Source organism: Zingiber officinale, chromosome 4A (genome assembly GCF_018446385.1).
Source record: "Zingiber officinale cultivar Zhangliang chromosome 4A, Zo_v1.1, whole genome shotgun sequence".
NCBI lineage: Eukaryota > Viridiplantae > Streptophyta > Magnoliopsida > Zingiberales > Zingiberaceae > Zingiber > Zingiber officinale.
In genome coordinates, this window is record NC_055992.1 from 145,155,027 (window position 1) to 145,171,651 (window position 16,625).

General features: G+C 40.8%; 1 protein-coding gene across 1 annotated transcript; it reads right to left on the reverse strand.

Moving 5' to 3' along the window:
- Nucleotides 1–12,125: 12,125 nt before the first annotated feature.
- LOC121971576 (NADPH--cytochrome P450 reductase 3-like) lies at nt 12,126–15,925 on the reverse strand. The gene is made up of 16 exons (XM_042522898.1): nt 15,418–15,925; nt 15,283–15,342; nt 15,095–15,171; nt 14,873–15,014; nt 14,679–14,785; nt 14,384–14,578; nt 14,206–14,298; nt 13,894–14,122; nt 13,718–13,801; nt 13,483–13,634; nt 13,311–13,407; nt 13,082–13,231; nt 12,917–12,994; nt 12,721–12,843; nt 12,537–12,650; nt 12,126–12,444 (listed from the first exon to the last, which is right to left on the reverse strand). Exons 1-16 carry the CDS (start codon nt 15,760–15,762, stop codon nt 12,364–12,366), a joined length of 2,127 nt encoding a protein of 708 aa, XP_042378832.1. The 5' UTR covers nt 15,763–15,925; the 3' UTR covers nt 12,126–12,363.
- Between the last annotated feature and the right edge of the window lie 700 nt (nt 15,926–16,625).

The following is a 16,625-nucleotide window of genomic DNA, read 5'->3' on the forward strand; positions in this document are numbered from 1 at the left end:
TTTGATACTTAGTTCCTTAATAAAAATGGAGGAGTATTCTGTGACCAAAGTTTCATCCAACCTATTTCTAAAAATGATAGAATATTTCAAATCAAGATTTTACCAGGAATTTTGATATATTTCATCGTGAATATAATAGTCATAATTATGATATATAATCATAATAAATATGGTAATACTAATACCAATTATTGTAAACACTGCATCTACAATTGTAAAACTTTATATGATAGATCATATGGTAAATCCTTATCTAATAACAATTTATATCCTTTTTTATTTTCGATGACTTTGATTCAAATTTTCGTTATCTACGGGATCAAGCTACTTATTCTTTGCAATGAGTTCAACACAACTATTTCAGAGAGTATGTGACCTCAAATCAACAGGGTTATCATGTGGAGGCCTAAGAGGGTACTCTTGGTTTTTTTTTAGGTTTTTTTTATATGACGGTTCAATCTCATATTCCGTCTATCAACTTCATCAGTAGTTCAATTGTTGTAAGTGTGCCACGATGGAAATTGAATTTTAGTTGTTTGGGAAATATATACAGCTTTTTACCACCATACCAAACCCTGTTTTTTTTAGGTTTTAGTGAAACAAGATATAGATGCATTCCTTTATCCTCCTTTTGGTTGGACTCCCATTGCATTTGTGTTGATTAGCCTCCAAATTCAACCCCTCCCATGCGCATTGCAATTTAAATGCTTCTTACGTGGAAGGATGAGGATGAGTACAAAAGATGAGACAAGGAAGGGCAGCTTTAAGGGCATGCCTTAATCTGAAGGGGGCACCCACCACTAAATTAAATCATTTACTGCCCTAGCTACTAATGAACTGCTAACAGCACCCCTTGGCACTTTGCCATTCAACACTGTGCCAGTCAGTCCAATTTACCAACTACAAGACATGTTGGCAGTAATTCATATTATTTACAAAATGCTTTATCGTTTTTTGTTTTTGTTTTTGTTTTTTTTCTTCTGTTTGAGCTGGGAAGAAGCTAAGTGTATGCTGTATAGATTGGTGCATGCCAGTGAGGAAACATGAAGAAGTGGTGCAGAGGAATCGACAAGATTTGCAATTTCTCCTTTAAATTCCCAGACTGTGCGACATGTCGTTTATTTGCCTTTATTGCCTTCTGATGTGATTCATTCGCGCCGACAGTTTTGTTAGGGTTATTTTATTTGCATTGAGGGCGTCGAATAGGACAACGGAGTACGGTAGGGCATCGTTGAGCTAGGGCCAAACCGATGGTGTTCAACATGGATTGGATTGGATTGATCAAGCAAATCATTAGTTGATGTTGTAGTGGATGGCTAGGGCTCTGTTGGATTGCCGGAGCAAAGGCCCAGCTCAATAACCTCGTTCCACGACTAGGCCATCATGACTTGCCTGACAACTCAATATAATTTATGGAGTGAAGATACGACATAAAATATAGTCATCAAGGATAAAAATAAAAATATCAAGGTAAGTGATCGACTTGCAACTCACCCTAACAAAATGCATCATAATAAATGACCTATAATTCATTCGTAATGAAATGCATTATATGTATGCACCTATATATACATAGATCGAGTGAACGACTTGTAATTCCTCAAAAAACAATGTATTGTATATTCATGGGTGAACGACTAGCAATCCACCAAAATATGAAATATATTATGTGAATACACATATACAAACATATAAACGGATGAACGACTCTCAATTCACCTGAAGTATCTCACATAAATACAAAATAAATGATTCGCAATCTATCTTGTGAGATGCCTCACATGCGAATGAGAGTGAACAGTCTACAATCCACCTCGTGAGAAAAATTATCTCCATGTTGATCAAGCCTGCGAACGCACTGAAAACAAAGAACCCGATAGTCATGTTTAACGCGCGGAGAAAATGCTCTATTTTATAGAGAAATATTCTATTACTAACTTGGTATACATAGTCTTATAACCTTTGTAACATATAGAATGGAGGTTCTCTAGCACCCAGGTTTTTACACATGGTTCTCCATTTTATTTAGTTGTGAGAAAGCTTTGTAATATCTTACAAGTATTGAGCCAACTCCTCTCATACTTTCCAATTACAGAACTTATATGGACGAATATAAATATTGGCCCACTTATTGTTCCTTCTCAAGTAATTCAAATTATTCTTTGTTTTTCTCAATAATAATTTTGATTGGGTATAATACTACTCTTTTATCCCTAAAAGAGGAAACCTTTACTTTATATAGTTTTATCCATTTGATAAGATTTCATATGATTAAAATAGAAAAGAAAATAAAGGAACGATGACATATATAAAGCTAAACAGATTTATGCAAACAACATAAAAATTACAGTACTGTCAAGTATAAATCATAAAATTAGAAATATAATGAAATAGGGAATAAGATTCCTATGTGAGCGATAAAATTTTGAATGACGAAACATTGTAATTGATATGGTACGTAAAGGAGGGGCTCGATAAGGCTGGGAAGTCAAAAGTAAAGGGGGCGTGGCAATCAAAAATCAAGAGGACGTGACAGTCAATAGTCAAGGGGATATGACAGTCAACAGTCAAGAAAAGACGGGAATTAGAACGCATCGCGTCATCAGCCGCATAATTTCTGATCGGTCATAGGTAAGGCAAGTCCCTAGATCTGAGACGTAAGACAAATCTTGGACTAGTTTTGGCCTGCCCCTGGCTGATCGGATCTCCCCGGCTCAAGCTTTATAGATGGTGTTGATACTTTTACTAAGACAACTCCCGACCAGCTCTTCAACGGTCAAATCATGAAGGATGGACCTCTTGTAAGAACTGTAATAGAACTAATTATGCTAAAACAGTAATATTTAATTGCACTAATAAACGACGAGCATGCAATAAACTTTAATAACAGTAAAGGGTTAAGAAATTGTGTATCTCCGGTCGAAGCGTCGGACGTGCCGACTGTCTTTAGAGAATTGATTGCCGCCCACGGTGCAAAGGCTCTCTGGCAAAATCCTCCCAAGATCCGACAACCGCTCGCGTCGCTCGTAGGTGCACTCCAAAACGAGCACCGCACTCGGACTCAACCTCAAATCGCAAACCAAGCCTCAGAACTCGGAACAAGGGGAGAGAAGAAGAAGCAGAAGGCAGAAGAAATGCTTTGCTTCGGTGTGTTTTCAGAAGGAACGGAGGAAGTGTATTTATACACTTCGAAACAGTGCAGAGGAAGGGACGCACTTCCTCTTCTCACGCGCGGATGCGTTGTATCGACACGGAGCACTGCTTCGTTTCCTCACGCGGACCAGAAACGAGACCAAACCAGAAACCAAACTGGTTTAGTTCAGACTGAACCAAACCAGCAAAAACAGACCGGGCCGCCCGTGAGCGCAAGGCCCCGGGCTGGGGATTTGCACCCCCCCCTGCGCGCGTTAATCGCGCACGTGACGCCCGGTTTATGGATTTCCTGCTCGAACCCCCCAAATCCACTCAATTTGGGCTTGGCCCGCGCATGCGTGTATGTCTTCTTATTATTGCTAAGCAAGGATGGAAGGGCTTCATATATAAGCCCTTCCAAGCTTCTCCACTTAACAATGTGGGACTAAAAACCACTACAAAAATTGCTTTGAATTTAAAACAAAACTCAACAATCCCCCACAAATTCAAAGCAAATTTTTTTTTTTAGTCAAAACAAAGATATGTTCTGAGCCTTGGTTGCAATGAGCTTTCAGTGAAAATACCTTCCGGTTTGAATTTTCACCTAAGTACACCAATCTTATTCACATAGGTTTGAAGAGAACAGAGTCTTGATCTTAAACCTTTTATATGTGAAGATCAATTGGTAACAACTCATCACTGGCGACGGTTGAATCCTTCTGGGTTGGTGCATTATGGCCATGCCACCGAATCTTGTTTCATAAGTGCTAAGGAGAGTTGCCTAGACCCCCCACACTGCGGCCTCACAGTTACACTTACATAGGTGAGTTCTCCAAGGATATACTGCAAGCATCCTGTTATTAAGACCTTGAACTCATTAAGAGCTCTTAAGCTCATCCTTACTAGCAGTCAAGCATCTATCCAGGGAAGAGACTATGAGATTATATCTCAATTAATTTGATGCTTACGTTTCACCCTTATAGCTTGTTTGTACCACATTGAACCTACTTTTTGGGATCTCCAATCAGATAGGTTGGGTTGCCGCTATAGATGAAACCAGGACAGGCCTCAGTCCCATTCCCTTACTGGATCTCTTGATTTTCTCAGAATCAAGTCCTTTAGTGAGTGGGTCAGCAATATTGTCTTTTGAACTTACAAAGTCCAATGACACCACTCCAAGAGACACTAGCTCACGAATAGACTTTAATCTTATTCGTACATGTCTCTTCTGTTTCTGGTTATACTTGGAGCTTCTAATCTGAGCTATTGTTATTTGATTATCACAGTGTACTGAAATAGAAGGTATTGGCTTCATCATCAAGGGAATTTCAGAAAGAAGACCCTTAAGGCAATCAGCTTCAGTTACTGTGGTATCCAAAGCACACAATTCTGCCTCAGATGTAGACCGGGTTATAATCGTCTGTTTAACAGACCTCCAAGCAACTGCACCGCCTCCAAGTGTAAAGACATAACCAGTAACGCCTTTACACTCAGCAGTGTCAACTATCCAACTGGCATCACTATATCCCTCCAGGACTGCAGGGAATCTCCCATACCACAAGCCCAAGGATATAGTGCCTTTCAGATATCTGAGTACTCTATCTAATGCATCCCAATGCGTTCTGTCCGGACAGCTGGAAAACCTGCTCAATTTCGATATAGCAAAAGAAATATCAGGTCTAGAACAATTAGCTAAATACATTAAACTACCTATTATTTGTGAGTATCTTAATTGAGACACTGCCACACCACTATTATTCTTGTGGAGAGTTTTTGAAGGGTCATATGGTGTGACAACAGATTTAACTTGGCTATAGCCATATTTCTCTAATACTCTCTCAACATAGAGTGATTGAGAAATTGCTATTCCTTCAGTTGATCGAGTCAACTTCAGCCCTAAAATCATATCAGCACAACTCATATCCTTCATATCAAACTTACCACTTAAGAGGGTCTTAGTCTCTTTTATAATAGAAAGGTTAGTTCCAAACAGTAGAATATCATCAACATATAAGCATAGGATAATACAATTATCACCTTTCATTTTAGCATGTACACATTTATCAGAGTCATTCACTTCAAAGCCAAATAATAGCATAGCTCTATCAAATTTTTCGTGCCACTGCTTTGGGGCTTGCTTCAAACCATAAAGAGATTTGACTAACCTACAAACTTTGTTCTCATTTCCAGAAACTACATATCCCTCAGGTTGATCCATATATATCTCTTCTTCAAGATCTCCATTAAGGAATACAGTTTTAACATCCATTTGATGGATCTCAAGATGATATATGGACGCCAATGCTATTAATACTCGGATTGTAGTAATTCTTATAACAGGAGAATAAGTGTCAAAATAATCAATCCCTTCTTTCTGTTTGAATCCCTTAGCAACTAGGCGGGCTTTGAATTTATCTACTGACCCATCAGGTTTTAGTTTTCTTTTAAACACCCATTTACATCCTATAGTGTTACACCCAGGAGGTAAATCTACTAACTCCCAAGTAGCATTAGAGATAATAGAGTCCATTTCATTTTTAATGGCCTCTTTCCAGTACTTAGCTTCAGGAGAATCCATAGCATCTCTATATGTCACAGGGTCACCTTCTATATTATAGGTGATAAAGTCCTGACCTAAATCCGTAGACACACGTTGCCTCTTGCTCCTTCTCGGTTCTGTACACTCACTAGATTCATCTAGTCTAGAGTGACTTGAGGAAGGTGTACCCACTACGGATAATGGGACCTCTAAGAAGGCTCATTTCTAGTAGGAATACTAGATTGAGGTGTTCTCGTCTTCATAGGAAATATATCCTCAAAAAATGTAGCATCGCGAAGTTCTACAATAGTATTTGCATATATTCCAGGAATTTCTGATTTAATAATCAGGAACCTATATGCAATACTATTTTGAGCATAACCCAAGAAGATACCATCTACGGTCTTTGGACCAAATTTTTTCCTTCTGTGTTCAGGTACTAGTACCTTTGCAAGGCACCCCCACACTTTAAGGTATTTCAAACTTGTCCTTCGGCCTTTACAAAGCTCATATGGGGTTTTATCCCTTGACTTCATTGGGACTCTATTTAGCACATGACATGCAGTGTATAGAGCCTCCCCCCACATAAAGTTGGGTAACCCAGAACTGCCTAACATGGAATTAATCATATCTTCAAGGGTTCGATTTTTTCGTTCTGCTATACCGTTGGATTGAGGACTATATGGAGCAGTTACCTCATGGATTATATCTGTATCTTGACAAAAATTTTTAAACAGGTTCGAGGTAAATTCTCCACCCCTATCAGACCTTAACCTCTTAATAGTTTTATCGGTTTGATTCTCAGCTTCAGATTTAAAGTTCATAAATTTATCTAAAGCTTCATCCTTGGTTTTTAGCAAATAAACATAACAATAACGAGAGTGATCATCAATGAAGGTAATGAAATACCTTTTATGATCTCTCGTTATTACACCGTTAAACTCACAACAGTTAGTATGAATCAATTCTAAAATATCAGAATTTCTATCAACTGATTTGAAGGGTTTACGGGTTTGTTTATATTGCACACAAATTTCACATTTTTTCTTATCATTTATAGCATGCTTAGGGATCATGTCAAGATTCATCATCCTTTTTACGGTATTAAAATTGACATGTCCTAATCTGTCATGCCATAGATCATAAGACTCAATGTTATATGAACAACCAATATCAGAAGTTTTATTTAAAGTAGCATTTTCTACATTGAGTTTAAATAAACCTTCATTAAGGTAACCTTTTCCAATAAAGGTTCCTAAATGTAATATTACAACTTTATTACATTTAAAGTTCAACTCATAACCAGCACGGACTAACTTTGATCCGCTAATCAAATTCCGACGGACCGCTGGAACGTGATGCACCTCATGTAGTGACAGGACTTTTCCAGAGGTGAACCTCAGGTCAATTTGTCCTATCCCAAACACCCTGGCTGCAGAATGGTTCCCCATGGTCACGGAAGTGCCTTCAATTACCTGATAAGTAAGGAAGGCAGAGCGATCAGCACAACAGTGTACATTAGCACCTGTATCAACTAACCATTCATTGGGTTGATAGATCAAGTTTAGTTCGGGTTTGAAGGTAACAAACCTATCGCTGGTGTCGTCACTAGCAGTCACGATATTTACTTGTGCCTTAGTATTGCTTTGGTTTTTCTCCTTGTCCTTTCGCTTAGGGCAGAATTTGGCATAATGTCCAACCTGTCCACATGCCCAGCAAGACTTAGGTTTGGTTCCAGTTTTCTTTTGAACCTTTGGGTTGGGTTTCATCTTGTTTTTCATTTTCTAGTTTTTGAATTTCCTCTTGTCAGATGAGACTACTACATTTGCCTTTGGAATAAAATCCATAGGCATTCTTGTTTCATCACTTTTATGTTGCTTCCGATGTTCTTCTTCGATATTTAAGGCAATCATCAAATCTTCGAGAGAGATTTTACCTCTCCGATGTTTAAGAGTCATGCCAAAATCTTCCCAACTCGGAGGTAATTTTTCGATGATAGACAAGACCTGAAATTTTTCAGGTAATGGCATATCTCCTTCAGCAAGACCATGAATTTGAACTTGGAATTCATGTGTCTGCTCAACCACAGATTTACCTTCAACCATTTTGAAGTTCAGGAATTTTGCCACAGTATACTTTTCTAAACCAGAATCTTCGGAGTTGTATTTTTTATCCAAAGATTTCCACAGCTCTTTAGCTGAAGAGGTTGAGCAGTATACATCAAATAGTGCGTCTGAGAGGGCAGACAGGATTCTCCCATGGCAGAGATAATCCCTTTGCTTAAACCTCTCTAAGGTAGCACTACGGGCAGGTTCCTCTTCATTAGGTGAAGGAGGGTCTGTTTCTATAACGGAGAATAGCCCTAGCGTAGTAAGCCAAAATTTCATTCGTTGTTGCCAACGTCTGAAGTTTTGCCCGTAAAATTTTTCGGGTCGGGCACTAGCCTCATCAGACCCCGTTACCCTATCGTTCATCATGTTTATTGATGCTACAATCAATTCTCTAAAATTGTAAGAACTGTAATAGAACTAATTATGCTAAAACAGTAATATTTAATTGCACTAATAAACGACGAGCATGCAATAAACTTTAATAACAGTAAAGGGTTAAGAAATTGTGTATCTCCGGTCGAAGCGTCGGACGTGCCGACTGTCTTTAGAGAATTGATTGCCGCCCACGGTGCAAAGGCTCTCTGGCAAAATCCTCCCAAGATCCGACAACCGCTCGCGTCGCTCGTAGGTGCACTCCAAAACGAGCACCGCACTCGGACTCAACCTCAAATCGTAAACCAAACCTCAGAACTCGGAACAAGGGGAGAGAAGAAGAAGCAGAAGGCAGAAGAAATGCTTTGCTTCGGTGTGTTTTCAGAAGGAACGGAGGAAGTGTATTTATACACTTTGAAACAGTGCAGAGGAAGGGACGCACTTCCTCTTCTCACGCGCGGATGCGTTGTATCGCATCCTCATACGACGCGCTCCGCGCGGATGCGTTGTATCGACGCGGAGCGCTGCTTCGTTTCCTCACGCGGACCAGAAACGAGACCAAACCAGAAACCAAACTGGTTTGGTTCAGACTGAACCAAACCAGCAAAAACAGACCGGGCCGCCCGTGAGCGCAAGGCCCACGGGCTGGGGATTTGCACCCCCCCCCCCTGCGCGCGTTAATCGCGCACGTGACGCCCGGTTTATGGATTTCCGGCTCGAACCCCCCAAATCCACTCGATTTGGGCTTGGCCCGCGCATGCGTGTAGGTCTTCTTATTATTGCTAAACAAGGATGGAAGGGCTTCATATATAAGCCCTTCCAAGCTTCTCCACTTAACAATGTGGGACTAAAAACCACTACAAAAATTGCTTTGAATTTAAAACAAAACTCAACACATCTCGCCACAGTCTCATATAAAACCCGGTTGATTCACCACTGCTCATCCTTTTCATCAAGATTCAGTCCTGATAGCACATCTGAGTGGTCATCCAGAGTTGTCTGTAGCTGAACCCGGGCGGGATGAAAAGCAGTAAGCGACAACAATGTCAAAGAATCGTAAATTCCTGTCAGAGAATAACTATCATACGCTAGGTAATATTCCAGTGGTCTACCATTTCCTGAGAGTGGAACCTTCCTTCCACCAATAGGAGGTCGCCGTACATTCTCTCTCACCCAACAAACTCTGATACCCGACATTCTCGGGTAGCGCTCAGGCTTAACAAGTATGCAGAGTCATATAAAAAGCGAGGTCCTCTTCCTTGGTCAGGTACGAACACATCCGTACTCATCTTCAATAGTTCTTTTTTCCATCGTACATTGCTTTTCTGAGGAAAAAGGACCTAATTTGAGCGTCAGAGGGCCTGTGCTGGAGACTTTTTCCCTAGTTTCTGGTCTCTAACGCTCCGGGTGCTCGTCTGAGTGTGTTCAGAGTCTAAGTACCACCAGTGCTCCTGCTACAGACCTTGGGGTTCCACGTGAGGGTTCGCTTTTCTGACGTGCACATGCAGGATGCGTCAAAGTCGCCTCTTCGTCAACACCAACGCCATCTCCGCCGGTCTCTGTCTGACTCAAATTTCGGACAGGATCAATAATGATATTAGAAGCAAGGGTAAACTGAATTAGACATGGAAGTAGACTATAGGCTTGATAAAAAGGATGAAGCAACTAACATGAGTAAATCTGGATCATTTCTATAAATTATGCACAAAGGCAAGTGAACTGGAATCAAGTAACAAAACTTCACCTAAAATTAAACGTGTTTTCGCTTGTTGTGGAGGATCGACGAAGTGAAGAGGCTACGAAGATGAGGGCAATGGCTTGAGGAGAGGGTAGATCCTCTGGTCCGCTTTTCCATGATCCCCTCCTGGTCTCCTTCTCAATTACGGCTGGATCGCAGCTGGAATCTGGCCGTAATTGACTGTGATCCCTCCCTGTGTTTACATTCTCACCCAGGTTATAGTTTAGGTAGGGATAGGCAGCCGGAAGCCACCCCCGCTCAGCGCCCGGCAGCACGGCTACTGGCCCACCGCCAGAGGCCTCTAGTTACTTTTTCCAATCCAAACTATAACCTAAGTGGGAATGTGAACCCAGATAGGGGTCACAGTCAATTACGATTAGATTCTAACTACGATCTGGCTACAATTATGAAGGGGCTCAAAGAAAACTATGGGAAAATGAGCCTAAGGATCCGTACTCAGATAAATGATGAGATAATGCGATCATGTGGCTAGAGCACCAAGATCGTGAACCGCGACCAAAGGGAAAAGGAGATCATGGCTAAGGGGAAAAGGAAAATTTCGACTGTTTTTTTTAATGGCACTTTTGCAAAAATGTCTAGAAAGTTTGAAAAAGATCACAATTGTACCCCCTCTCTTTTTTTAAAAAAAAAAAAATATATTACATCCTATCCCCTAAAATAAAATTTGGTCTTCTAAATTTAAATGTACCTGAAGGAAAGAGGTGAGGAATCGTTCTCGCATGTCTTTCTCAAGCTCCCAAGTAGTCTCTTTATTAGAGTGATGTTACCATGCCACTTTCACTAGATGCACTCTCTTATTTTGAAGTTGGTGCTCTTTGTGCTCCAAGATATGAACCGGATGCTCCTTATAAGTAGTATCTGGATACAAAGGTGTGGTCAAACTCTCTAGCACATGAGATAGATCGAAAATATATATTCACACATCGAAACATGGAACACATTATGAACTCCTACTAGTGAAGATGGAAAATCAAACCTATAAGCCACTGAGCCCACCCATTCAATAATCTAAAAGGGTCTAATAAATTTAGATGCTAACTTGCCCTTAACACCAAATTTTTTGTACACCTTTAATAGGAGATACATGAAGGAATATATCATCTCCCTTTGAAAATTCTAACTTTCTACATTTATTGTCTGCATAATTTTTTTAACGGTTCTAAGTTGTCAATAACCTTTGTCTAATCATTTTCACCATCTCTACGTCCTTCCTAATGCACTGTGGGCCAAGTAATTGATGCTCGCCTACTTCATCCCACAACACAGGTGATCTGCACGCTTGACCATATAGTGCTTTAAAAGGAGTCATCTGAATAACTGAATGAAAACTATTACTATAGGTGAATTCTACCAAATGCAAATAGTTCTCCCAACTACCTCCAAAATCAAAAACGCAAGCTCACAAAAGATCCTCTAAGGTTTGAATAATGCACTCTGATTGACCATCTGTCTTATGGTGAAAGGCAAAACTAAAATGTAACTTAGTACCCAAGGCTTTCGGTAAACTTTGTCAAAATTTAGGCATGAAGCGAGGAACTCGATTGGATATGATGCTCAAAGGAATTTCATGTAAACTCACAGTTTCTCGACAATAAAAAGCAGCTAAGCGGCTTAGTGCATTGATCCGATTAATGAGTAAAAAGTGTGCTGATTAGTCAATCGGTCTGCAACTACTCAAATCACATCATATCTCTTTTTGGATCTCGGTGGTCCAACAACAAAATCTATGTAGACATGTTCCCATTTCCATTCATGGATATGAATTTTTTCTCTTATTTTCCTCTAAGGATAAAAAAAAGTTATGCTATTTCGATAGAAAATATTCAACTAGCCAAACATTATTTTTAAAAGAGATATACATGCTCATATCCATTCCCATTCTACAATACTATGATTCTCATTCTCATTCTATTCCTAAAAAAGAACCAAACGTCACTTAAATTTCTATGAAATTTATAAAAATTTAGATTGAATACACTTAGTCTTTTAAAATTCATAAAAGAGTAATTAAAAATCTATACACCCCTAAAAACCTTTTCCTCTCTGTCTCATTTCTTCAACCAAGATCCAAGCTAGATCAAGGCACTAGCTGGAACTTCAGTGCAGTCAACCCCAATTGTTTGGCGACTAGTAATGAATTTCTTCTCTAATTAAAATCTAGAGAATCTGGTATTGTAGTTCATAGCAATCATAATCACACATGGTTCTAGTCTTGCCCAAATGCGTAGTAATCATTTTTGCATCATCATGCAGGTATTCGAAAAATATTACAGCCACTGGAAAGTACAAAGTTCATCTGAAAGAACAAATAGTGTGTACTTATTCATCTCGAAAAAATCATTAATATATAAGGAAGAGGTAGTTTCATGCTCAAGCTGTATTCCTAGTCCAAAACTCTTCTCCTCTGTTTTCTTTCTTTTCTTCAGCTGAGCATAGAGGCTTATTAGCCACTACCACACATCACGAAGGTACCTCCCTTCCATTTGCAAACTCTTTACGTAGGCCTCAACCTTGGAGCCTTCCAGTGATCCCTGAGATCCAATTCAACATGTATGCGTCAGAAACAATGAATGAAGGAATTGACTGATCTCTCTTTCCTCGATCAAGGAATTTCAGTTTCTACCTGTTCTTGAGCTATGGTGTGAATAACTTTGTGGACATCTCTGGCCATTCCCTTGGCATCGCCACAGACATAGATGTGGCCGCCCTGTGAGATGATGTTCCAGACTTCTGCAGCCTGATACAACCAACAATTATTGTCAGTGGTCAATTACACGATCCAAGTTAAAGAGTTTGATGAATTTTACCTTCTGAGACAACTTGTGCTGCACGTACTCTTTGCTTTGACCTTCACGGGAGAAAGCTACGATGAGCTCGGAAACAGCTCCTGCCTTTACAAACATATCTAGCTCTTCCTCATAGATGTAGTCCTGCGTGATTATCCATGTGGATTCAGATGATGAAGGGGATTGATTCTGAGAAGCTAGTAGATTTGATGAATACCATTTTTCTGTTTCTGCAACCGAAGAAGAAAATGGCCTGGCCGAGTTCTGCTCCAGCCTCCTTGAGAGCAAGCCTTTCCTGAGAGCACAAACCACAAATGTTTTAAGCAGCTGACATCTTTCTTGAATTCTCAAAAATTGCACGCATTGTCGATGTGGGTCGAACCTGCAAAAAGCCTCTGAAGGGCGCCAAGCCTGTGCCAGGGCCGATCATTATTATCGGCACGGAGGTATCTGCAGGCAATCTGAAGTTTGATTGCCTCACAAAAATGGGAGCCTGGCTACACTCTTGAGTCTCCTCTTGCGGGGTCGAGTTCTGTGATCAAAATATCGACACAATTTTGAGGAAAAAGAAGTAAAGATCCCGATATATTGAGACAATTGAGATTGCATACCTTCATCCAGGTGGAACAAACTCCTCTGTGAATCCTTCCCGTCGGTGTAGGTTCATAGACTAATGAGCATGTGACGTGAATTCTCGACGGCCAAGCCCTGAATACAGAACAGTGAATCCATTGCTAATATAAGCAATTGTGGACGAATCGACAAGTGCTATCAAATTGTTACCTCGAAGAAGAAGATATCGAATAGTAACGAGGCTGTAAGCGTGGAGCTACCGCTGCAAAGAAAACTCCTAGAGGAAGTTTGGCAGAAGGGAATTCAGCCATGACTTCAAGAATAGTTCTTTGGCTAGAAACAACCCATTGATTATATTCATCCTGAAAGAAAAGGTGAATTGTGGTCAATTTATATTTCATCATCGAGCCCGAATCATCGCAATCCAAATAGAATATATGCTAACCTTTCCAGCTGGAGAAGCCAAGAACTTGAGTCTTTCGGCTTCAGTTGGTTCAGAAGCATGAGCAGCCAGAGCAAGTAAAGCAGGCTGGAATCCATGATATGAAATCTCATAATTAACATCGCAAGAAACTAAGAAACTAGATCGATTTGTAGGCTCTACTACATCAGAATGTCTACCTTTTTCGGAGAACTCAGAACGTCAGCATATTTGGCAAGTGCTTCTCTCAAAGTACAAGGCGTTGGAAATGGAGGTGCAATAGAACTGCCGCTCAGTGGTGTTCCATCCTCCTTTTCTGCATGCAGGCTGAAGTATGTGTCCTCTGGATATCCCAAGAGCTTTGCAGCCTCTTCCACTGTCTCAGAGGTATTCTCTGAAAACACACCAACATGATCACCAGTTTCATACCTGTTGAAAGTATAAACCAATTGATCTTTAGTTTAAGTATCGGTCAGATCTCTAAATGAAACAACTTTTACGAATGAGCTTACTTGAGACTAGTTCCAGAAATGTCAAACTCCAGATGAGTACATGAACGATCGGAAAGCGGGGTATGAAGCTCTCTCCTTACAGCCACGTTGACCCTAGAAATTCGTCATCCATCATGCTTTAGATTCTTGCAAGAGAAATAGCAGCTCTCGACGGTGCACTAGAACTTTTGTTACATACCTGCAAGGATTACGGAGGTCATAAACCGCATTGCCATTTGCAAGACTTGGTTTCCTCTCCATTTGGGGAGCATCTCCACGTTCGAGGAACACGATGCGGTATTCCGGTATGCTGGCCACATAGTCAGTAGATAATCCGGCGAGATCTTCCTCGCTGCAGAGTAACTTATCAAGCTCTGGCCAAACTAGATCTTTCCTGCGGAAACAAATTAAAGGTTCAATGGAAGAAGGTGTTGAGCCTGTGGTGGATGAAGAAAATCAAATATTTTTGTTTCTTAATTCCTTAAAATTAGTACCATGCCACAAAGTCATCTTCAATGTACTGTTCATCATTACCAAGCCCCAAAGGAATAATTCGCTTTGCTCCTTGCTCAGCAAGAATTCGATCCACGTCTGTACCAATCTGAATCGGACCAACACAGAAACCTTATTTATTTTCAGATTAAGATTGAAAATTAACAAAAGAGAAAATTAAGAACCGAGGTGGAACCTTGTTGTAGAGTTGATATTGTGTGCTTCCCAATCCGAAAACAGCATATTGGAGGTTCTCCAAGTAAACGTTCCGCTCGTTTGCCTCGCAGAACCATTTATAGAACCTCGCGGCGTTATCGGTCGGTTCACCGTCTCCATATCTGTAATTTATCGCAACCAATTCAGAAGATGAAGAACCTTAAAACGAAAATTGTGGAAGGTGTTTCAGAGTTGGACTGACGTTGCCAAGAAGAACAATGCGAGCGTCTCCTTCTTCAACTTTTCTTCATACTCGTGGTTTTCAAATGCATAATCGTCCTATAAAATCAACAGCGCAGGAAGATTCATGAGAAATAAAATTGAATAAAATAGGCTAAAAATTTATTCAAAAACTCATTAGATCGAGTTCACTGTACTCATTAGACCCACCAGCTCGACGACTTTGAAGACGGCCTTCTTGTAGCGCGCGTTGGCCTCGTCCGCGAAAGTCTGCTCAAGCCTCGATTTTCAGATCAAAATATCTTATTTCAGCAATCGCAAAAGGAGAAACAGTCAAAATCTAACCTTGGCGAACCTCTCGGCGGTGCCGGTCTGCGAGCCGATGAACAGAGTTACCTTCTTTTTTCCCTCATCGACGTAATCCACGTCGCTTTTGAGCCTCTTCGGCCGCTTCTGAGCAGGCACCGGCGGCGCTTTCGCCGCCGCCACCGGGGCCGGCTCTTTGTTGCCCGTCTTCTTCCAGAAAAGTATGAACGCCGCGAAGCATCCGACCAAGAGCGCCATCTCCATCAGCCTCGGGCTCTCGACTGCCTTCGAAGCCCACTGAAGCAGCTGCGACACGTCGAGCTTTCCCTGCAGAATCGCCGACATGAGCTCGAGTGGAGAAACTTCCACGTCGGCGGGCTGCATCTTCTTCGACCTCGCAGGAAATTAAATCTTCTTCGACCTAGCTCGTTCTCTTCGTCTCAAGTTCTGTTGATGAGCCTGAGGGAGAAGCAATTTAAATGGGAAGGGTGAAGCTCCCATAAACTCCCATACAATTCGGTCGTTGAACAAGTCGTCGTCGATCGAGCTGTTGGCATAACCAATCGAAAATAATTGGACAATAAGCTAGCAGCGTCTCCCATCGGGCGTCGCAAGCACAAAATGAACGCGTCTGCAAATGTGTCATCATCACGGCTTAAACAATGTTGTTAACCGGTTGACTTTGACTTTCAGTAGCGTAGCGCATTATCAGCTCAAGGCGCCGGTCTTTGTAAGTTAAGTTAATAGACCAACTAGCTATATATACACCCTCCCGTACTAATTTACTCCATGCTCTTTTGATTTCTCTATAGCTTGAAAAGTCTAGCGGTTTGGATGTCGCCATTTTTCTCATTTTTGACGTTCGTTCGAAGGACTTTTAGTAGTCGAGGAAACGATCGATGCTGGCTTGGCATATGGAATTTAGGTATTTGCGTGAAGATGCTTAGTGAGTATGATAGAGGAGGTACCGTTCTTCACTTGCAAAATTCTAGGAATTGTTTAGACGATAGCCTCGTTCATAATTAGAAAGAGGTGAGTGTTAGATCATAGTCATGCGTTGTTATGCATGGGTAAAAAGAAAAGAGCTGATTGGATCATGATCACATATCACTAGAATTTAGCCTACCACTACAATGTGGCTAGATAATATAACTTGATATTCATCAAAATTCTCTTAATTTAGGTGTTGATCATCAGAGAGAAACTGGCTGAACTCTGACTCTGAACAACAGTGGTCAAAAGCAGCA

Excerpts from the sequence above, each read along its gene's own strand:
- LOC121971576 (XM_042522898.1), bottom strand. The coding sequence starts at position 15,762 with ATGCAGCCCGCCGACGTGGAAGTTTCTCCACTCGAGCTCATGTCGGCG. Across the intron at positions 14,579-14,678 it reads GAAGATGACTTTGTGGCATG|GAAAGATCTAGTTTGGCCAG; the intron begins GTACTAATTTTA and ends TTGTTTCCGCAG. Across the intron at positions 14,123-14,205 it reads ATTTCTGGAACTAGTCTCAA|GTATGAAACTGGTGATCATG; the intron begins GTAAGCTCATTC and ends TACTTTCAACAG.